General features: G+C 32.9%; 4 protein-coding genes across 10 annotated transcripts in view; 1 reads left to right on the top strand and 3 right to left on the bottom strand.

Moving 5' to 3' along the window:
• LOC116842410 (laccase-5-like) overlaps window positions 1-3,153 on the bottom strand; it is a 15,787-nt gene extending 12,634 nt beyond the window's left edge. For both annotated transcript variants that reach the window (XM_032811605.1, XM_032811606.1), the window contains exon 1: window positions 1,561-3,153. In XM_032811605.1, coding sequence (XP_032667496.1) covers window positions 1,561-1,633 — 73 coding nt within the window. In that variant the 5' untranslated portion in view covers window positions 1,634-3,153. The remainder of the gene's footprint in view (window positions 1-1,560) is intronic.
• Window positions 3,154-4,575: 1,422 nt separating this feature from the next.
• On the bottom strand, window positions 4,576-10,014 carry LOC116842411 (ATP-binding cassette sub-family E member 1). The gene is made up of 9 exons (XM_032811607.1): window positions 9,846-10,014; window positions 8,915-9,153; window positions 7,681-7,896; window positions 7,359-7,566; window positions 7,049-7,235; window positions 6,567-6,973; window positions 6,130-6,442; window positions 5,646-5,880; window positions 4,576-5,084 (listed from the first exon to the last, which is right to left on the bottom strand). Exons 2-9 carry the CDS (start codon window positions 9,125-9,127, stop codon window positions 5,037-5,039), a joined length of 1,827 nt encoding a protein of 608 aa, XP_032667498.1. The 5' UTR covers window positions 9,128-9,153; window positions 9,846-10,014; the 3' UTR covers window positions 4,576-5,036.
• A 2,035-nt stretch (window positions 10,015-12,049) lies between these two features.
• LOC116842437 lies at window positions 12,050-18,684 on the top strand. Of its 5 annotated transcripts, XR_004377724.1 has the most exons (7): window positions 12,194-12,681; window positions 13,386-13,568; window positions 13,658-14,735; window positions 14,831-14,967; window positions 15,736-15,889; window positions 15,982-17,230; window positions 17,304-18,684. XR_004377724.1 is itself a non-coding variant. In XM_032811676.1 (5 exons), the coding sequence occupies exons 2-5, from the start codon at window positions 12,475-12,477 to the stop codon at window positions 14,911-14,913; spliced, it is 1,551 nt and encodes a 516-aa protein (XP_032667567.1). In that variant the 5' UTR covers window positions 12,050-12,066; window positions 12,403-12,474; the 3' UTR covers window positions 14,914-15,436. The 5 variants fall into 5 exon arrangements, 4 of the variants coding, with proteins under 4 accessions (XP_032667567.1, XP_032667565.1, XP_032667566.1 ...); XM_032811676.1 differs by lacking the exons at window positions 15,736-15,889; window positions 15,982-17,230; window positions 17,304-18,684 and adding an exon at window positions 12,050-12,066 and having other exon boundaries at window positions 12,403-12,681; window positions 14,831-15,436; XM_032811674.1 differs by lacking the exons at window positions 15,736-15,889; window positions 15,982-17,230; window positions 17,304-18,684 and having other exon boundaries at window positions 12,106-12,266; window positions 12,403-12,681; window positions 14,831-15,436.
• On the bottom strand, window positions 15,945-20,293 carry LOC116842438 (sorting nexin-12). Of its 2 annotated transcripts, none has more exons than XM_032811678.1 (4): window positions 19,858-20,283; window positions 18,849-18,944; window positions 18,446-18,570; window positions 15,945-17,362 (listed from the first exon to the last, which is right to left on the bottom strand). In XM_032811678.1, exons 1-4 carry the CDS (start codon window positions 20,020-20,022, stop codon window positions 17,257-17,259), a joined length of 492 nt encoding a protein of 163 aa, XP_032667569.1. In that variant the 5' UTR covers window positions 20,023-20,283; the 3' UTR covers window positions 15,945-17,256. The 2 variants fall into 2 exon arrangements, with proteins under 2 accessions (XP_032667569.1, XP_032667570.1); XM_032811679.1 differs by having other exon boundaries at window positions 16,870-17,357; window positions 19,858-20,293.
• Between the last annotated feature and the right edge of the window lie 2,711 nt (window positions 20,294-23,004).

Below are 23,004 nucleotides of genomic sequence, written 5' to 3'. Positions count from 1 at the left end.
CAATAACACTAATTCTCACGTTTAAGATATATTGTTAAAATTCAATAATAACAGAGCACATTCCGAATATTTTATCGTGTATATTATAAAAGATAACACTTACGAAAAAATAATGATCTATCTAAAAAGAAAAGACATAATTTCTTTTTGCGTTTACATTAAAAATTAAAGTGTAAATCGAGATGATTTATTTTAAAAAGATATTAATATCGACTTTAATGTTGATATTGACATAAAACTACCGTTTGAAATATTTGTACTTCGTTTTGTATTGATCGTTGAGTATCTTAAATTGCGATCCTATTTATACTGTTTTCTATGTGAATAGAGATATTAAGACGTTGAAATTCTAAGATATTTGAGTTGCAATTGCAAACATGTATATTATATATAAATTAGAAACGAATTTTACATTCAAAAACTAATTCAGTATGCTGAAATGAAACTCTCGCGTTAAGAATATCTACCATTATGATGCCGAAAACATACGAATTTTCATGTCATTATTGGCGGCCTTGAAATTATGTTTGCACTTGAAAAGAATACGCTGATGTTTTGCGAAACAAGGAATTTGCCTATCAGTAACTCTTTATCGGATACAATCGCAAAAACATTTGGATACAGTTGATAAAATCGAATGAATTTTCAATGCACTCGGTATCCCGTATAATTATACTACGTAGTCATTGGATCTGTATTATTTATGAGCTCGAGAACCTCACAAGGAAACGAAATAAACATAACATTCATTCAAACTATATATCACGAATATCTTATCGTGTATATTATAAAATGTAACACTTACAAAACACAATGATTTACCTAAAAAGAAAAGACATAATTTCTCTTTGTGTTTACATAAAAAATTAAAGTATAAGTCGAGATGATTCGTTTTAGTGAAGAAAAAAAAACGAATAAAAGTAATCGAGTAAAAGAAAATTATAGAAGCTCATGTTCATATTCAACGTCTCTTTAAGTTCTTTCTGTATTTTATGATTGTGTTGAATAAGTTTTCTAGAAACAAATTTATCGCAGACTTCTGCCCCAAATTTCTTATTAATGCTCCTAAGGAGTCGCATCATCCATCTCTTTTTAATGACGTCAGAAGCGAGAAAACGCATGCTAAAAATTCCTGCAAAGTACGTCGAAATAAACAGATATATCCACAAAACGATATTTGCGATCGATTAAGTACATCTCTAAAATACTCCGTACACTTTCCTTTTGTTCTAACAATCAACAAATAATTATAAAATAAATGTGACGTGCAATCGTCTTTTCTAAACTAATTTCCTCATTATCTTGTCATATTAATTTTCCGATTATTTATTGATTTTTAGAATAAAAGGAATGTGTACGGAGTATTTTAGAGGTGTATTTAATCGATCGCAAATGTCGTTTTGTGAATACATCTGTTTATCTCGACGTGTTTTGCAAGAATTTTTAGCATGCGTTTTCTCGCTTCTGACGTCATTAAAAAGAGATGGATGATGCGATTCCCCAGGAGCCTTAATGTTTCAGTCACCGGTATAGTTTTATTTAATAAATTTAAGTGGTTACCTTTACAAAATTGTATGTCCGAATATATAAAAAAAATTAACACAAATACACACGTTTCTGCGCGTGGTCGCATACTGTAATAAAATGGCAAATATCGTATGCTTGCAATTGCGTGCGTTACATGCTTACAGACTCACGTACTGGCGTTTTTTAAACACAGTTCTAATATGTAGTTGCTTTTACTACTTTTGTCTCTCTCAAGACCACCAATTTTATGAAAATATGCTTTTCGTATCATCTAATGATAGGTTTCCGAAGAGCAGTTACTCTAGATAACGAAAAATGATACTTAATTACAGAATATTGAAGCTATTTTTATGTTGTAGATATCTTATTATTAAATAAATTTACGAATTATTGAATAAATTTGACAATTATTGAATAAATTTGACAACATAATTTGACAAGTTTTTTTACTTGAGAACTTAATTTTCGGTAGACTTCAGTTTTTGTGTACACAGTTCTTATCAGCTCTGCTATTTGTCCGTAATTGGTGCAATTAACATTTTATTTTAAAACCTATTTGTGCAAGTCATATCTCTATTTCAATAGTTTTGAATGTTTATTGTATATGTTAGACTAATGTAAAGTACACCAATAACACTAATTCTCACGTTTAAGATATATTGTTAAAATTCAATAATAACAGAGCACATTCCGAATATTTTATCGTGTATATTATAAAAGATAACACTTACGAAAAAATAATGATCTATCTAAAAAGAAAAGACATAATTTCTTTTTGCGTTTACATTAAAAATTAAAGTGTAAATCGAGATGATTTATTTTAAAAAGATATTAATATCGACTTTAATGTTGATATTGACATAAAACTACCGTTTGAAATATTTGTACTTCGTTTTGTATTTTCCACACAATTATAGCAGCTTTTCATCACGTCGTATAGATTGGTTTTGCTTCATTAAACTTTATTAGATTTGTCAAATTGCCACCTAGACAATATCGTCAGATTCTAACGAATTTAACACTTTGCGGCTTCAAGTATACAAAACTATGTGTGGAGCATCTCAATCTTTTCAATCTTCTTAATCTTTAATTCCAAGTCGACGTTGGACACACACAAAAATTATTAGAAAGATAGATGTTATAATTACAACAATGCACTAAAATTACCCTCTAGGGTCCTCAGAGGATTCTCCTTGATATATTAAGGATTAATACCATGTAATTTATTTTTCTAGTTAAAAATTAGTTCATATATAATTAATTATATAATAATTATGACAATATACATATTTTTTTTATTATTTGACACGTACGACACGTTGATCTGTCAAAATGTCACTTCTTTAAACGCTTTAAACACGCTTTTTCGATTGATCAATAATCATGGGAGAAGTGTAGTTAGAAACGAATGCGGCCAACCAAGTCTTTACTTAAACACAATATCCAAAATCGGATCATAAGACGTTTTTAAGACATCTTTAAGACAAGTTTATAAGGTATTATCTTGAAGACAATATCATAAAGATAATATTTTTAAATAAATATTATAAAGATAATATTTTATATATAAAGATAATATTTTTAAGATGTCTTAAAGACGTCCTAAAGACATCTTATGACTCGATTTTGGACACTTATGCTGTGTGGGTAGTTATCATCGATATATCGATGGTATAGCATTTATTGAGACCATAAATAATATCGGTAAAATAATATTGATAAAATTGTATCGTTTGAAAAATAATACATATATTCCTCCTCCTCCTTCAGTCCAGAACGAAATAATTTATTCAATAATTCGTAAATTTATTTAATAATAGGATATCTACAACATAAAAATAGCTTCAATATTCTGTAATTAAGTATCATTTTTCGTTATCTAGAGTAACTACTCTTCGGAAACCTATCATTAGATGAAAAGCATGTTTTCATAAAATTGGTGGTCTTGAGAGATTACGTTCCTACGAGAAATTACAAAAAAAAAAACGCTAACATTTCATAAAAGACAGGTTAAAAAAAACTAACATTTTGCGAAATAATTTGCTCATTAATAACACTTATTGCAAATACTATTGCCTTATCATTTTTCGTTATCTAGAGTAACTGCTCTTCGGAAACCTATCATTAGATGATATGAAAAGCATGTTTTCATAAAATTGGTGGCCTTGAGAGATTACGTTCTTACAAGAGATAACAAAAAAAAAAATGCTGACATTTTATAAAAGACAAGTTTACAAAAAAATCAACGTTTTGCGAAATAAACAAGAAATTTGCCTACTGATAATTCTTATTGTAAATACGATCGCATTAAATACAACCTTTGAATACAATTGATAAAATCTGTATGAAGTTTTAATGCACTATTCTGCACGATAATTGTATCATGTGTAACATCGTTTGATCTTTATTATCTATAAATTCGAGAAATCTGAAAAAAAAGAAACTAAATGTAACCTTTAGTCAAATGATATATTAGTAAAAAAAAACAGTCGAGTAAAAAATAATAAAAAGAAAAAGAATGGTATTAATCCAGAGTGAATACTGAAATAGAAAGAAAATAGTGAAGAAGAAACTGTATTTTTATAGTTTTTAAACACATATCTTTAGAACTCTGATGGTAAAACTAAACTTTTATGATAGTAATAAGGGCACTAAGAGCTAAATGCTGATGTTCGTGCAAATATAATGGGGGAGGGTAATAACATTTGTAACATGTAGTGTAAACGCCGAATAGGATTTACGAGGCTTGTTCTTTTTCGCTGCACTACTGCACTAGTGCAATAAGTTAAAGTGAAAAAACATATATGTGTCTCGCTTTAACTTATTGTTCAGCAGTGCAGCGAAAAAAGAACAAGCCTACGGTCTTTTATTAACGTACGCAAAGAATCACTTTCCACCAAGAAACCGAGCCTAATTCTCCAATTTTTTGTGATCAGCACTTAGTTCTTAGTGGCCTTATTACTCATAAAAGTTTGGTTTTATAGTTTTTATCCATATAGACGTATATATCGTATATCGTTCCTCCTCTTTTAATCCAAAATGAAATAATTTATTCAATAACTCATTCGCGCATGATTTGCGATTTAATATTATTTCATTGAACGTACATGTAAATGTGTTTGTAATATTGAGATTTTCTTATGTCACACATCGAATATACACAAATTATATAAATAGCTAGTAAATGCACGAAACCAATGCCTGCAGTGCGTTTTCGATTCTTCTGTACACGATTCACCTAATTTATTAGTTCCAATATGCGGCAGGTATGCATAGCTACACAATTTGCTTCACTCGTGCAGTAAAATAACGATAATTTTACCGTGGAAGTATCGTTTACAAGTTTTGTTGAATAATATCCAAAATAATTACGGAATAGATAGCGCTGATATATCTTACGATATACACGATATTATATCGTAAAAAGTCCATTCCCGGCATTTAAAAAGTATAAAGATTTACAAAAACTCGCTAACGTATTATATGTACGTTGCACAATATTGTGCATCTTATTCCTCCAGGAAGAAATATTGTCCGGCCTTCTTCTGTTCCAGATCCTACAAAAAAAAAATTGACTAAAAAGCTTTGTTCTGGATTGTTAAGACATAACAATTTCAGGTACACGTATTGAAATATAGTACAGTCAATAACTATTGCCATATTGAATATCTTGAAACAAAAATGACCTTAAGATTTTTAAAGTTGCTCCTAGGTTAAGCTAGAGAAGAGCATAAAATAGTACAGAGTCCCCGTCATATTACTGTTTACTAGACTCATACTAGGTCTGTTATTTTTAACTGAACTTGTGTACACTGGTGTAATAAGTTAAGATGAGACAAATATATTTTGTTTCACTCTAACTTACTGCAGCAGTTCTTATTGCATAAGACAATTTAGCTAAAAAAAACAAACCCACTAATACTCTTGATCACAGTTCCACGCGCCTATGTGCTTGTGTTTACACATGCAAATGGCGGAGAATGAACAGTTTGAATGTTATTAGAGAGGGATTCTGTTACACATAGTCTTATACTTTTACAGCCCTTAAAACCGAACTTATAATGGAACCTTATTCTGCTTGAAGAGCAAATTTAGAAATTAGCAGAGATTACACGTACCTTCACCGATTGATTCTTATTGATTCTCGGTCGGAAGTTATTCGGATCTCTTCTGAAGGTGATGCCTAATAATTCCAAAAATCTATTCATACCATTCAATAAAGACTGAGGACTATGCGCGGTAGTCGCTAGAGACGGCGTACCGGAAAATACTATCACACGATCGGCTAGGTACGTTGCCATTATAAAATCGTGCTCTACGACGAATCCCGTTTTCTTCGCGTGCAATATAAACCTGAAATGTAAATAGTTATACCATTGCTTAATCAACCCTTTATCTGTTTTCTTTTCTTGTATTTTTATTCAATTTGAAATGTTGCAAATAGAATAGATTAAGATATAAAAAATGTTGCGTACATGCGTCTTGAAAATTTTTACTTTCCTAGTAATTTACTAGTAATTTGAAGTCATATGTTATCACCGCGTATTAACTTTGATTGACTCATTATTTTTATTGATCGAATATGGGTAAAAAATTGAATACCTTTTGATAACTTTCGCAGCGACTAAACGTTGCTCAGAATCCAAATATGCTGATGGTTCGTCGATCAGATAAACATCAGCGGGCTTTCCCAAACAAAGAGCTAAAGCAACACGTTGTAACTCGCCTCCGGAGAGATTCTGTACCTCTTGATCCATAATATCGTCTATCTTCAGAGGCTTCATCACATCGGTTACGAATTGCGGATGTACGTATGCGTCTCTGATCTTTTCGTGCAACAACTGTCTAACGATACCTTGAGACTTGGGGCTTATTTTCTGCGGTTTATAACTTATATGAAGCTGAGGAATACTTTCTGCAAAAATGCAACGATATTTTACATCACAATTTATGTTTTCAGATAATGTGATTACCTCATTATTCTTATTAATTATATAACGAAACTCTCTATACAACTCTAGATTTATATGTGAACTTACCTGATCCATCATCCGGCGGTAAGTTACCAGCCAACATTCGAATGAAAGTCGTTTTACCGGTTCCATTTTCTCCTAGCAGTACAAGTATTTCCGAGTCGGTAAATTGACCTTTCTCGACACACAACTTAAATGAGCCCATGGTCTTCGTCATTGCGGGATATTCGTAGTGATTCATACGTTTAACTTCCTCTTCGGTTGCGCTCTCTGCCACTTTAAAGACAAGAGATTCCTCTCGAAAACGCAAATTTTCCGTGGGAACGAATCCGTCGAGGAAAATATTTATTCCTTCTCTTACGGAAAACGGCATAGTAACGACTCCATATGCTCCGGGCACGCCATATAGGCAACAAATAAAATCAGACAGATAGTCCAAAACCGACAAATCGTGTTCCACCACGATTATAAATCTGTCACATCGAGATAGTCAATATACTGAATGTATCATTAATTGGTCACGAGCCTTTTACGAAATTAATGCTTACTTGTCTGGATGAATAAGAGATCTGATAGTTACAGCAGCATTAAGACGCTGTTTGACATCTAGATACGAGGAGGGCTCGTCAAACATAAAAATATCTCCATTTTGAATGCATACCATCGCACAGGCAAATCGCTGTAATTCACCACCAGAAAGTGCTTCGATACCTCGATCGCGTATATGTAACAGATCTAAAAGAAATGTTCGTTGGTGAAGAAGTATTATATACACACACACACACGCGCGCACGTACACGCACGCATGCACGCACACACACACGCACACATGTAGACTTCTACAAATTCAATGTTTACCAAGCATTTCACAGATTATCATTTGATTCTTGCATTCATCTTTTTTATCTAGGAGTTGTTGCACAGTGCCCTTTACTGCTTTAGGAATCTGGTCGACATACTGAGGCTTGATAAGTGCTTTTAGATCATCTTCCAAGATCTTGGTAAAATAATTCTGCAACTCACTACCTCTGAAGTGACTCAAAATTTCTGTCCAATCCGGCGGATCCTATTCAAACGAAAAGAATCATATATCATTCATTTCATTAACTAATCAAAGACTATGTTTGCGCGCGCATATGGATATGTAATTTATTAATTGTACCGAGAACTTTTTACTTACGGAAAATCTACCCAAGTTTGGCTTTTGCTTGCCAGCTAAAATTTTAAGGGCAGTCGATTTACCAATTCCGTTAGTTCCCACGAGCCCGAGAACTTCACCAGGACGTGGGATTGGAAGTCTATGTAGTTTAAACGAGTTTTTTGAGTAGCGATGCGTTGTTTCCTTTTCCAAATTGCTAGGAAGATTAATGATAGATATTGCCTCAAATGGACATTTCTGCAAAAAAAACTTTTGCTAGTACTAGTTATATTTTTATTATTAACATTATTTTTTATTTTTTTGTTATTACTGTTTTTATTATTACTGATTATTAACATTGTTATTAAAAGATGACAATAAGTACGGTATACATTTTAATTAATATATCTATTCTTTTTTGAAGAAATTCTAAATTAATGTGATGAACTAGAATGAAACAAGTATACTTTCTTGCATTCTAATTTATTGCACCAGTGTGCACTAAATCAGAAATTCTTCAGAAATAAACAAACCTAATTATTGTATATAAACATTTCTCTGATAGGCAACTTATTGATTCCTTCTATAGTATTCAGCAAAATAAATGTATATATGTATTATTTTAATTTTTCATTAATCTGCTTATGACTCAATAGTTTAGATCAGAGCTCAGCACACGTATTTCGACTGATTTTCTCTAGCTTCTAGAAACATATGTTTACAATCATATCCTGAGTCTTAAGCGGTTCGTAAGTTGCACGTAGAGTTCTGATTTAGGTCAATATGTACAAATGATACTTTGCAAATGATACTTTAATATAAAAATATGCAAATAGATAGGAGCGTGCAAGAAAAAAAAGAGTAGAATATAAGAAGTTGTGTAATTGTAACCCCATAGGGGATCAATAAAACCCTTATATATATATATATATATTTTTTTTTTAACTGATTTTCTCTAGCTATATATATATATTGCAATATATATATATGCAATTTTTATGTTGGAACATAATGCCATTTTCTATAAGTTCAATTAATAAATGTAATATAAATAAATTTACATTAGATTCTTACTACGAAATTCAATGATATATAGATATTGATTAATGTGGTAAAAATTGCATATATATATATATATATATTGCAATATATATATATACATAGTTGCAATATATATATATATATATACAAAAATGTGCAAATAATCGCACATTATTATACACGCTATTATATATTATATCATATGTTATTATGTAACATGACCTCGTTACCATACCTTAACACAGATACCACATCCAATACATAGCTCCTCTGAGATGGACGCTATCTTACTGTTTGGGTTAACTTCTATACAGAGTTTTCCCATTCGTACCACTGGACATGATCTCTTGCATTCTTGCCTACACCGTTTAGGTTTGCATTTATCCGAATTTACAATTGCTATACGGGTCAAGCGATCTGTTTCCTCCATCGACTTTTTTGGCGGCATGATGATAGAGGATTAACTTTATTAAACTGTAACACATACATCAATATATTAAATGTTACATATATTTCTTGTAATATTTTCATCTATGGAAGGGTAATAATAATTAACCCTTTCATTGCTATTAATTTCAATCTCAATAAACTTAAAATCTAGAACGCAATTGAATTGTCTATTTACAAAGAAGAAGTCAAATGTTGCATACACACTTAAAAGTGATTACTTTCTTAATAACTTGAAACGATAACGTATAACAATCATAAGACAATTTTTTCTAACAGTTTAAATTTCTACAGCTTCAAATACATAAGGTATGCAAAAGATGTCTGATATAGAAAAAAAGAGTAAAGTGGTTTTTGCATTAATTTACAAGTTTTTTCCCAAAATAATTCATGAACACGTGACCTAACCAAGCCGAGTATATTGTTAATTATCCTACATAGAAATTATTGTACCTTTTGCAACGTCTTTTTACATTTTTGTTCGAATAAATCTCAAAATATATAAATAATGCGTTAATTTGAGATTTTAACTAGGTTTGAACTGTTACAAGTATAAAAGCTGTTAGTGCCACGCGACATTAACCTATCATTTTATGAGAGTTAAAGTATATTTCAAAGTAGATATATTTCATTACTACTTTGATGATTGTTAAAGAAGAATTTTTGTAAAAAAATGTGTTACAACGAAAATATTACTGATAAAGTATACTGAAACGTACCTATTACAAAATCAAAATCGTGAGACAACGTGTGGTTCAATTCAATCCTTTCTAATTCTTCTTGAGTAGCATTCACTGTTGGCGTTCACCTCTCAGCGACTCGGCGAAGGAAATGGAGGCCAATCAGACGGCAAAATTGGGGGACAAAAAGTAAAAGAAAATAGCGCCACGCGTGCGCATGCAACTCTCAGTTTCTAGTAAAGTATGTATGTCATTGAAATATAGGACATTGTCAAATTCCTTGTGAAAAGATGGAACGTAATGCCATTTTCTATAAGTTCAATTAATAAATGTAATACAAATAAATTTACATTAGATTCTTACTACGAAATTCAATGATATATAGATATTGATTAATGTGATAAAAATTGCAAAAATAAACTTATTCACTAAATATTGATCAATTTACAAATTGTAAATGTGTTTACTTTTGTAATCTTCACCAAATTGTGTCAAGCCCGTATCAGACTACGGATTAAGATTGAGATTGAATTGAAAATTGACCAATCAGAGCAAAGTTCACCAAACTTAAACTTAGTGAATTTTGTTCTGATTGGCTAAATTTCAATTCAATCTCAATCCTAATCTATAGTTTGATACGGGCTTTAAGCTCGTATCAGACTAAATACTGGCTTATAATGGTCGTAATCCGTTAACTTATGTCAGAACCATAAAAATTGACCAATTATACTCGAATTATAGAAGAATAATCGATTGTGATCGGTCAATTTTTTATGGTTCCGGTATAAATTAACGGATTTCGGCAATCATAAACCAGCTTTAAGGCCAAATCACACTAAAGCCCGTATCAGACTAAAGATTAAGATTGAGATTGAATTGAAAATTGGCCAATCAAAGCAAAATTCACCAAACTTGAGCTTAGTGAATTTTGCTCTGATTGGCTAAATTTCAATTCAATCTCAATCCTAATCTATAGTCTGATACAGACTTAACGATTGGCGATAGATGATTGACGATTGAAGATTGAAACTTGACCAATTGGAACAAAGCAAGCCAAAGCTAAAGCTTGTTGATTCGTTAAAACCTAATCTTTAATTGTCAATCGTCAATCGCCAATCGCTAGTGTAATTTGGCCTTTAAAGATTGGAAATTGAGGATTGCGGTTTGAAGATTAGATTTTGATTATCAAACTTTGATGGAAATACTCTGTTTTGATTGGTGCATTTCTAATCATCTTCAGAAATGTACCAATCAGAACAGAGTATTTCCATCCAGCAAGCAATTCAGCACAAAAACAAGCACCGTGTGTTGCTGGTTTAACTTTTACGAAAAAAATATGAAAAAACTCTCAATTTTGAGTGTAAACACCCAAAAACTGGGAATAAACACCTAATAGCATGTTCGACTGGCTCTGGGCTGCTATTCCGTTACCGTGGTTCCGATAGTTATCGGATCAGTAGGTGTCGTTGCGCAGTTTTCCACGGTATAAAAAAGCTGCGCAACGACGCTTACCGATTCGACAACTGTCGGGATGCGGAAACGGAATAGTACCCCTGGGTTAACCCACTCTGGGTTATTCAGTATACGTTTATTGGTCAAACAAGTACTTATAAGCTTTATGATTAGCTAATAGAGACTTATGGCGTCAATAATCGTTCCCGGAGCGATTAACTCAAGCCAGTCGAACGTTATAAATTTGAGTGTTAACACCCAAAATTGAGAATTTTTTCATATTTTTTTTGTAAGAGAAGGCCGGTTTATGATGGTTGTAAGTCCCAATCTACAATAAATGTAGTAAGCTTTAAGCCGTAAGAAATTGTCCAATCATGATTGATTATTTATCTATAATTCAACTATTGGTCAATTTCTTAAAGTTTAATTTTAGATAATATGTGACCAATAAACTGGTTTGTGTACGTTTGTGTCAAGATGTGTTAAGCAATTGGAAAGCACCCAAAGATAGGATGATACTTGTGTCGACTTGTGTCTCTTGTTGGAAAGCAACCTATATCTCACTTTAACTTATTGCACCAGTGCAATAGCATAGAACAGACCAATTAATACTAACGAGAAATTTAAACTGTGTGCGCCAGTTTTTCTGAAACATATGGTCTGTTCTTTTCGGCTGCACTGCTGAACTGGTGCAATAAGTTAGAGTGAGAAAAAATATATTTGTCTCACTCTAACTTATTGCACCAGTTCAGCAGTGCAGCCGAAAAGAACAGACCAATATACAAGCTTCTAACCTGCCTAATCAACGGTACACGATGCTTGTTTTCATGCTTGATTACTTGCTAGATGGAAATACTTTGTTCTGATTGGTGCATTTCTGAAAACGGACCAATCAGAATAGAGTATTTTCATCCAGCAAGTAATCCAGCACGAAAACAAGCATCGTGTGCCGCTGGCTTTAATCGACGCGGTAGCGGTAGCGTCATGACGCTAGTTGCATAAAAGATTGTAATAGTTTAGTTCAATCGCTTTATGTATTTTATGAAAGAACAATGGGAGAATTGGTGTTATAAGTTATTTGTCATTACAACAGAACCTTTAATATGTGTCATTATTTTAATATCTAATAGAAGACTCTTTCCAGGTGATCTATTATGTGTCTGTATATGTGTGTGACATTTAACGATTCGGCGATATTTACAAAACACCTACTGCAATGATGGCAACGGATCGTATCGACGCTCCTCTGCGGTTTACTGTGAAGAAAGAAGAGGATATTTGCAATGACAACGAGAGCGATACCAATATGGATGGCATTAACAGCCTCTTATCAATGTCTTTGCCGTTACTTTCTATAGATAATACTGTTATACATGATGGATCATTGTCATCCAGCAATGAGTCTGCACACCTCACAGAAATGGTATGTTTATTTTTTGTACATTTTAAACTTTGTACACATTGTATATTCTTCACAACATATATTGTTTCTTTTCAATTTGACTATTCTTTTCCCAAATAAAAAAGTACACACATTAAACTTAACTTCTATATAAATATTATAATTTGAAGAAATGCATAATCTTAACACATTCATATATTACATATTTTAAGTTTTGACACTGATTTTACCGTGATTGATATTGTGTTTTAGACTCTCAATTTTTAATTTAGTTGTTTATAATTGGATTTAAATGACATTTGAATTTTTTAAAGAAATAAGTGACAAATAACTTAATATATAACACTTCTATTGTTTATTTATTTTTATTAAAATAATAAGTTAATTAAAATTAAATTGTTTTATATATAAGTAGGGCTATATTAAAGAATTTTAATATATATTGTAAATGAAGAAAAATATTTGTACATACTTTTTTTATATATAATGTTATTATTGTATGGAAAAATATTTCTAAAATATTTAAAAATATATCTATTTAGCATATTAACGCAAATAAAAATACGTGCATATATAAACTATATATTCTGACAAAAATATTTGTAGCAATATTTCTACTTTTGTATAGGTTTATATCAAATAACATAAGCAAACATAATTTTTATTTATTGTATCACTGAACACAATCATTACAAACAACTAGTATATAAACTATCATTTAATAGGTTCGTGCTGTGTATTTGTCATATCTTCACAAATGTTTACTTAATAATTATACAACTTGTTATGAGAAGGACAATGAAGATATACCAAATGTTGAGGTAAAAAAATGTGCAGACCAGATGGAACTAAATGCTATCCAATTGGCATTAGAAGCCACTTTGTATAGAAAAAGCATGTTGAAAATGGTAAAAATATTATGTTAATATTAAGAATATTAAGTTTTATCTAATATATCATTTTCTCACTATATTTATAATGCTGTTGATCTTTGCAGATTGCAGATATAAAATCACACACTGCTAAGAATAAAGTGTACAAAAAATTATTAGTAATTTTAGAAACACCTAAGAACAAAATTAATGTTGCTGTACAAACAGATGATAAATGGGTGGATTCACATGGAACGGATAATATACAAAGCGTGTGTATTACATCAAACTCTGAGGAAATGTTGCAAACAACATCACCCATTGTAAATTCTAGTAGTTTTGATGAAAATGAAAATGTCGCGCAAAATTTTGAAGATAAAATGGATCTACAAGAGACAAACGAAGAAGATATTGTAAAAGAAGTATTTGATGATGCTAGTCAAAGAAGTGAGAATATGAATAATTCTCAAATAATAGTCGATGCATCCGTAATCAGAAATGAAAATGAAAATTCCCAAGATTCGATATTACAGCATATGGAAGATATGTTTTGCGAAAGTGACGACAGCAGTGATCTTACGACATTAATAGAGAAGTATTCCGGTGTTAGTAGAGCTAATGTTGACAAGGAAATCAATGAAATATATTCAAGTGGCAATACTACCACGGATCCGAGTTATCATGATACATCGCAAAATAATAAAGTATCGAATATAATTAATAATGCATCTAGTGCAGTGAAAAGAAGCACAAGCGAGGGTAAAGTTAGTTATAGCCGCTATAAGGAATTGCGAAATAAAGAAGCCAATATACCAAAGGAATCCGACGAGAACGAAATGACTGGTATAAAAGACTTGAAACAGAGAGAGAGAATAAATGCTGTCTGGCTTGTGGAACGTGTACACCAAATGTCGAAACTGAAAGCTAAAATGACCGAATTATCAATGACGAATTATCGAAAGCATGGAATGTTAAAGGAGACGTTCCATCAACTATTTGGAGAATTCGATGAAGAAGAGTTGATGCCAGACTCGCCAATCTGCATTGAAGAACATTTGTCGGCATGTAAAGAAAGAATAGCACCATGGATAGTGAAGTACTTAATGCCTTTCTACAAAAAGAGAAGAATTAAGAACCGACAACTTTTCAAAGTTGTTGCAAAGTACATCGCAGATATGCTCATTATAAAAAATACGTTTCCTGGTGAGTAAAAATAATCAGTCGCAGGCGTAATTTAAACATTATACATTCGTATGATCAACGAGACATCGCTATTCTTCCATTTTAATGTATTTCAGAACGAGAATGTGTGAGCAAGTATATATGTGATTACTTCAAGAACAAGAAATGTATCAAAACCAAACAAGATGTATACCTCTAACTGGTTACTACTACAGCATTATTGATTCTATTGTGCAACGCAAGTCAGTAAAACGTAGGGATTGTATTCTGCTATGAATTTCTGTTCTGACACCTTTCATTCATAGGTTTATAAAAATACAATGACATATTTTACACATATATAATTAATATAAATATATATATATAAAAAAATTCTCTCACAACAGATAGCTATATGACTGAACAATCTTTATATGATAATTTTTATAAGAAACAGAAAGAGTAGCTCAGGAGGAAAAAACACTTGAACGTTTGAAGCTGAGATACTTTGCAAAAGATTTTTCTGTATAAAAATTAATGCTATTGCGTAGTGACAAATTTTGTTCAATGTAAATATGTACGAATATTTATGTTAAATACGTAAAATTATTATAGCGGTCATATCATCTGAAAGTACTTATATATTCTAGCATTTGAGAATCTTCCCTGCGACAAATCAAAATTTATTATTGTAATAATGTAATTAATGTAGTTGAATGTAATTAAATGACTTAGACAGTTGATCAAAGTGATTAAGTCTTTGCAGTGTTATGAGTAAAGCCTTTTCAGTAAGAAAAAATTACGTCGTGAGTTTAATTTGTGTTGCAACATGAAATCGAAACTTTGTGTACGCGCAACGTGATCAAAGTCGCAGTGAAAAAGAGACACTAAGTACAACTGATAATTTCACTATTGATTTTAATAATAGATACAATAACGATAATAAAATGATGTTCACGATAATAATAATGACGATGGCAATGACGATATGATCATAATAATAATCATAATAATGTGATACTAATTAATAATAATACACTAGATATTCTACACATATAAAATCAAGAAGTCATATATATAACAAGGAGATTCATAAAGCATCAAACAAGCTCCGAAGTTGCATTTTTGTCAAGGCAGGCATGAAAGTTGCGTAATCGATTACTTCTCTTTTCGTCTAAAACATTGATTCACTACAGGTAAGCTATCATTAAGCTGATTAAATTCGGTTAACGTATCGACTTAAACTCAATATGGCTTCGTAACATATCTCTTATTATCTGATTTGTAGATTTGCACGACCTATTCAGTAGAAAGAATGCCGCACAGTAGAGACTGGAGATGATACGAGCTAGTCGTATCATGTACGCTTTCATATGTGTGTACACAAGTTTGGCGGATATATAAAATAGTTCTTTACAATCATAAAGGTTAGTTACTTAGCCTAGTGATAACATAGATTAATGATAATAATAATAATAAAAATAACAACAAGATAATAATACAATAATAAAGAAGAAAGAAAACGTGACCACTATTAGTCTACAATGTAATCAATTTTCCTTGAGCAAATTCACGGACGCAAGAGCCATTGAGCGGAACAGTAGTTGCAAGCCATTCTCTTTTATTATTTTTATATACAGCGAAATCAAGAACTCTCTATCGTGCCAAGCTGATCATGCATCAAAGCGATATACAGGACGATCTGTTATTGATGACATAAGCAAAGTGATTTCACTTGAACAAAAATAAGCTGCAACCTATTTTTTGGGAAACATTAAGAGCATTTTTATTCATATAAATAAAATATTTCAGTTCGTACTCTGGCAGCTTTAAAATAAATTTTTTTATTTGCCGATTTATTTCAAGTGTTTGACAACACTTGTAGTGTTGTAAGAAATAATGCGAAAAATATCGTTATTTAATTAATTCGCAAAATTGACTTTTTCGACGACAACGATTTACGTAACAAATTTATTAAATATTTTCCATTCATTTCTTCGTAATATCACCTCTTTGCCGATTGCACCGCCAATAATGAACTCTACCGCTTATACAGACATGTTTTTGACTCATGACTCATGCTACTATTCCATCTAACGGCTCACATATCAAATACGATTGTTTGCTATATTACTGGAATTATAGCGCTGCAAAGGGTTCGTTTCACACGACATGATTTACGAATGATAACATTTTTTTTATTTTACTTATCTCCTTTGTTATAAACAGTATCATGATAACAGTAGACAGAATCAACCTACTAACAAGTAAGAATGATTTTGCCAATTTACTCTATGTACTTCTTTCCATATAAAGATGCTTAGCTATATATTATTTATACCATAGATTAGCATATTTGCGGAGTGAACTAAAGGTGTGTGTATATCCCCAAATACGTGTTCTGATCTGATAATCGTAGCAACTGGAAGTTCGCTTAGTTGTTGCAAAAATATCGAGGGACGTCCGTAACTTCCAAATGAGATGTCAATACAATCAAACGTGATCTCACGAATGTATTAAAAGGCTTGGTGGAAAAGGTATTTGCGATACTTCTTACGTCGACTTATGTATTACGTATTTTTCCAGGTACATAGTTCTTGTCTATTACAGCTTCCTGTAGAAACATGTGTAAACATCGTTCGTTCTGTGCCAAAGGATGTCCAGCTATTCTGAAATAGTTGCGCAATATAGACTGTCAGTATCGTAGACCTTGTACGTCGTAGGTATAATTAACTCGTGAACGGTAGTGTCAACTCAACTGTTTCGACGATTTGTTAAACTGTTAAAGTAACTGTCGAGTAAATGGATATTCCTTTATCCTTTTCAGCACTAAGACCTTCGATGACGCGTATACGTCGTCACTGTGGGTTTAAGGTTCCTAGCTCATCGCCGCGGAACTTTTGATTAATGACGTCAGAAAAGTGAGAAAATACGCGTTAAAAATTCTTAAAAAACACGATGAAATATAAAAGTCCATCCATAAAATTAACACCTATCCATAAAATCATATCATATCCATAAAATTAACACCTGCATCTATCAAGCAGACTAAAATAGTCCAAAGATTTCCCTTTTGTTTGAACAATCAATAAATAACCGTAAAATTAACGCGACACGCAATCTTCTCTCATAATTTTGTTACGTCAATTTAAAAAAATTTTTAATGGACTCAACTATGTGTATATTTCTCGCTTCTGACGTCATAAATCAAGATGGCCACGGCGAGGATGTATATGCTCAAAATTCTTAAAATAGATATATATATATTAAAAAAATGACATTTGCAATCGATTAAGCGCATCTCTCAAATATCCCGAACACTTTCCTTTTGCTCGAACAGTAATAAATAACAGTAATAAATAACTAAAATTGACGCGACAAAATAATGAGGAAACGTAGGTTAAAAAGGAAGGTTAATTTTATGGTTATTGATTGTCAGAGCAAAGGAAAAGTTCAGAATATTTTAAGAATGTGCTTAAATCGAATGCAAGTCGAGCGTCATGTTTCGAATTCGTATCTTTTTGTTTTGAACTTCTACTTTGTAGAAATTTTTGGCATACACTTCTTCGCTCTTTTGACGTCATAAAACAAGATGGCCACGGCGAGGAGCCAGGATTCTTAATACACTAATACATACGCATATATGATTTCATAGTGCAGAAAAGGATAGAGGAGATATGAAACTTCTTATAAATGGCCATGCCATTTTGAGACATCGATTACACTCGCATATGTATATGCGATAAGCTTACTTGTTAACAAAAACTTCCAAGCCTTTCCTTCGATCTTCAATAAAGTCTTCCTCGAATATGCCGTCATCCCCGCGGAAAGGCATTTGCCGTTTCCAGGCTTTTCCTGGTAAAGGTGGTACTACAATCTATATAATTTCATAGAAGACATATGATTAAGTAACATTATATATTATATATTTGTACTGGAATAAGCTATAGGAGAATTTAATAAAGGTGTATAAGCAATTTTGTTAACACAATTGACAAATTTCATCTCTTGGGTTAAAAGTAAATCAAAACTGTTTAGATTCTTTTAATAAAAAAGTATATATTAAGCACTTTAATATTAAGCATTTTTAAAGCAACATAAAATCGCCCATACACCATGTTATCAGAAAATGGCATACCTCATTTATTAACTAACCTTACTGTCTCTTTCTAATTCATTCCTCAGCCACTCAAAATCACTATATCGTCTCCTCACAGTTGAGTCCTTTACTTTAAAGACTGGTAAGTTTGTCTGCAAGAGAGTTGATTAATATAAGAATATTAATTTAATTTTAATTAAAATATTAATATCATTAATAATATGAAATAGTAATTTAAATATTAAACCAATCTATTAGGCAATATTTTTATGGGTATCCACTAAATTGGGGCAGACATCACATAGATTACAGCATTATCGTTACATATAATCTATTACACTTCCTATTTACTATTAGTTTCAGCCAAATGCTTTTTTGAAACTTTTTTGAAAATATATGTATTGCCTATAATAAGTTGTCACCTATATTATGTTAACTTGATGATATTTCCACAAAGGGATATGCTTTAGCTCTTTTTTTTACAAAATAATTTTGAGCTACCGATTTGTTAAGCTTGAGATGTTTACAAAAATTTGGAAGTACATATTCTGTATTTCTGTTTTATCATACAGATATGATAGAAAAGCAGCTGATGATATAAATGTCATACTCGAGGGAAGCTTTTTTACTGTAAAATAGGATATCATAGCGTAATCGCGGGATGCAGAAGATAGAGAATGTTTTTGACTTTTATCGGGCTTTCCGCCCGTCAAACCGTCTCAAATTGAACCACCATGAAAAAAGGGGAAATATGAAGATATATCGAAACAATTTAAAAACACTGTTTGCTTCGGAGCACGCAACAAGCGTTTTATCAGCGCGTGCCGATAGCGGGTACTGCCCACGATACACCTAATCATTGCACATATAATCGAATTACGGTTGCGATGTGAGGAACGCCCGTCCCGTCGAGCGGCTGGACGAGAGTGCGAAATTGCGCAAGGAAATTTCCGCAAATGCTCGCACGTCCAATATGTTGAACGTTACGCTGGAAGTATAATTTGAAGCGAAACGAGCACCCTGCGGTAGACAGATAAGCGATCGGGCGCGTGTATGCGTACTCACCCTCATGCGAACTTCGTAATCCGTGTACCGTTTCTTGCCGACACCATGTGTGATTGGATTAATTACGTCGATCTCGAGGAAATTCGCGGGCGCCGCGTAAGCGTCGTCCAGCGTTTGTTTTTTCACGTTTAAGCGTCGCGTAGCGTCTACAGTTGTGTCCGCCATTTCCTACGGTTTTCAATTGAACACGCGTCGTGCCCGGCTGGACCTCACTGCCGCAAAATGCGCTACTGATACACGAGGAATAACGAAACGCCGGGGAATAACGAAATGACAGCGCACGGTAACTTGACGCAACTTGCCTCTCTCTCTTTCTCTCTCTCTCTCTCTCTGTCTCTCGCTCTCGTGCTCTCTCCGTCTGGCGTGCGCATGTACGCCCGATGCGTCAAAATGCGCTTGTGTGTGCGGCAATGTACTGAAACCGCCGAGCAGACAGATCGGCGAAGCCGCGTGTTGAGACGGGCGACGTTGAGAAGACAAGCCGACGTGCAAATAAGCAATTGTAAGGAAATTATCGATCTCGCGCAAGCGACTATAGCCTGAAAACATCGAGAATCATCGATTGGTTTTGAATATATCGTAGTTATTTGATATTTGATCAATTTCAGTACTAATGACATTCAATGATGCGAATGGAACTATCGTTGACTCGCACCACTTGAAGATGACGAGCTTAAGTTCCGATCTACAATAAGTGACTTAAAGCCGATTCCAACCATTTGGTAAGCTACTTAACAATTAAATCATCTGTCAGTCTCTGTCCAATTTGAAAAAAAAACGAAGAGAGATAAATTATTTAACTGTCAAATAGCTTACCAAGAGGTTGGAACAATCGGTCCTAAGAAATTGATCGATTACAATTATTCTTCTTATATTTGACTGCGTTAATTTTTTAACGTTTAAAGCTTAATGCTGTAATTCTAAACAAATATACGAATAAGGGTGAAATTACATGTAGAGTAAAAAAGTTGCGGAATAGAGAGTGCGTCATAGAACCAACCAATCAGCACATAAAACTTGCATGATAGCAGAGAGAAGCATGAGACCACCAGTCTGATTTCAATGACAAAAGCTAGGCGCATTTTCGAGACGCTATCTAACAAAGTATGCCTTTACTACGTTCGTTAAGCGCATTTTCGCGGTGGTAACGATCAGAGAGAATCTAGACAGAAGCTGCGTTCCGAAATTCACTGCTAGTACTGAAATTCTATAGTATACGTAACATGAACTATAGATTTTCAGTACTGGCAGTGAATTTCGGAACGCAGCCAGAGTGGAGCGGATTCGCTGGAAGTCCGCCATTAGTTGGGCAACTTTTGGTAACCGCCATTAATTGGGCAACTTCTGCATCGCTCCGAGAGCGATTAATGAAGTCTCTACTAGCCAATCATAAAGCTTATAAGTATTTGTTCGACCAATAAACGTAGGCTGAATAACCCAGAGTGGGTTAACCCAGAGCCAGTCAAACATGCTATTACTTATTGCACCAGTTCAGCAGTGCAGTTACAAAGAACGGGCCTATATATGGTTGCGTTCCGTTTCACGCATTATGCGCGCATTGCCTACAATATACGTAACATGAACTATAGATAAATGCGTGAAACGGAACGCAGCCTATATCACATTTGCGGAAGTTGCCCAATTAATGGCGGCACCAATCAGAGAAGAGAACACGGATGGGACCCGATTGGGAGCCGATTGGACCCCGATTGACCACGATTGGACACACCATTCGATGAAAAGAATTATCTAGTGAATTACTAGGTCGAACTAATCATTACAATCTGTGTCCAATCGTATCGTGGTCAATCAGGTCCCACCCTATCCTGCGCAAGGGCTGAAAGTCGGTCATGATGCTGCAGGTTAGGTCATACAGTTTTAGCATGTAGAGCATATTCTAGGGTAATTTTTCACAGTCTTTTAAAGTAATTTTCGCTGTTGTTAAAGTTCAATTTTGAAAGATACGTCAAGTGTACGTATTTTGCTCTGCATCGTCTTCTGGATGACAAAGTGTGTTAGTGACACTCTACTCCCTCAGTAGCACTCCCAGAATTTTGAAAATAATTTGTCAATATTCCAAAGATGCGCCTATAACGTTGGATCTATCCAACATCTAATGTCACTCTATTCTCTCAGTAACACGTCCAGAATTATGAGAATAATTTTTAAATAGCCCAAAATTGCGTTTATAACGTTGAATCCAACTTAGCGTAGTAAGAATGTCGATTTCTCGCGCATGGGCCGAAAATCGGTTTTACTGCAAGTTATTTATGTCATATAGTGTTAGCATCTAGAACACATTCTGGGATAATATTTTACAGTTTTTTGAGATAATTTTCGCGTTTACAAAGATGTATTTTCGAAAATACCGATCTTAGACCAATTCTACAATACGTCGTATGCCAGAGTCGGATGTTGGAACACAATCAACGATCCAATGACAGTTTATTTTACGTAAATATGTTCTTCTCATTGGACCATCGACTGCGTTCCTACATTCGACTATGGCAAACGACGTATTGTAGAACCAGCCTTAATCATCTATTGTAGAGCGGAACCATGGACATAGGATTCGCTATTAATGCTACCGCGTTCTTCTATCTTTCTCGCTCCTTAGATAAACGACAAGGATAGAATGACACGGTAACGCTGAATAATACTAATAATGAGCTCCTCGAACACACCTATGCCAGAAATATATTTCAATCATTCTTATTTTCAATCATCTAAATAATTATACTTTTTTAAATCAGTATATAGAACTTTTTTTTTTAAGAAAATAGTTTTATCTAAAAAAACCTGAAAATATTTTTGTTAATTTTTGTTAATATATTGTTGAGTTATGAATTTTTTTTACGAAATTACATTTTTTGTCGATTTCGGCAAATTTAAATTGTTATTGCAAAAAATTGTTAATAAATAACTAAAGTAACTATTGGAACATAAAATATAATCTCTTTAGAGTATCTCAGAATTTTTTCAGATTTTTTAGATGAGTTTAACAAAAAAATGTTACAGGACTTAAAGGCGTCACCATGCAAATGGCGTTAGTAAAAAACATAATGCAAACGGAGGGTTAAAAATATTTTATGTTTCTACATAAATACATATATTTACATTGCCTTTAGCTTGAACAGAAAGTTTTTT

This window comes from Odontomachus brunneus, unplaced genomic scaffold (genome assembly GCF_010583005.1).
Source record: "Odontomachus brunneus isolate Ranch 3 - 2012 unplaced genomic scaffold, Obru_v1 Obru_scaffold_025, whole genome shotgun sequence".
Taxonomy (NCBI): Eukaryota; Metazoa; Arthropoda; class Insecta; order Hymenoptera; family Formicidae; genus Odontomachus; species Odontomachus brunneus.
Note: the sequence above shows the minus strand (reverse complement) of the source record. Positions and strands in the feature narration are given on the sequence as shown.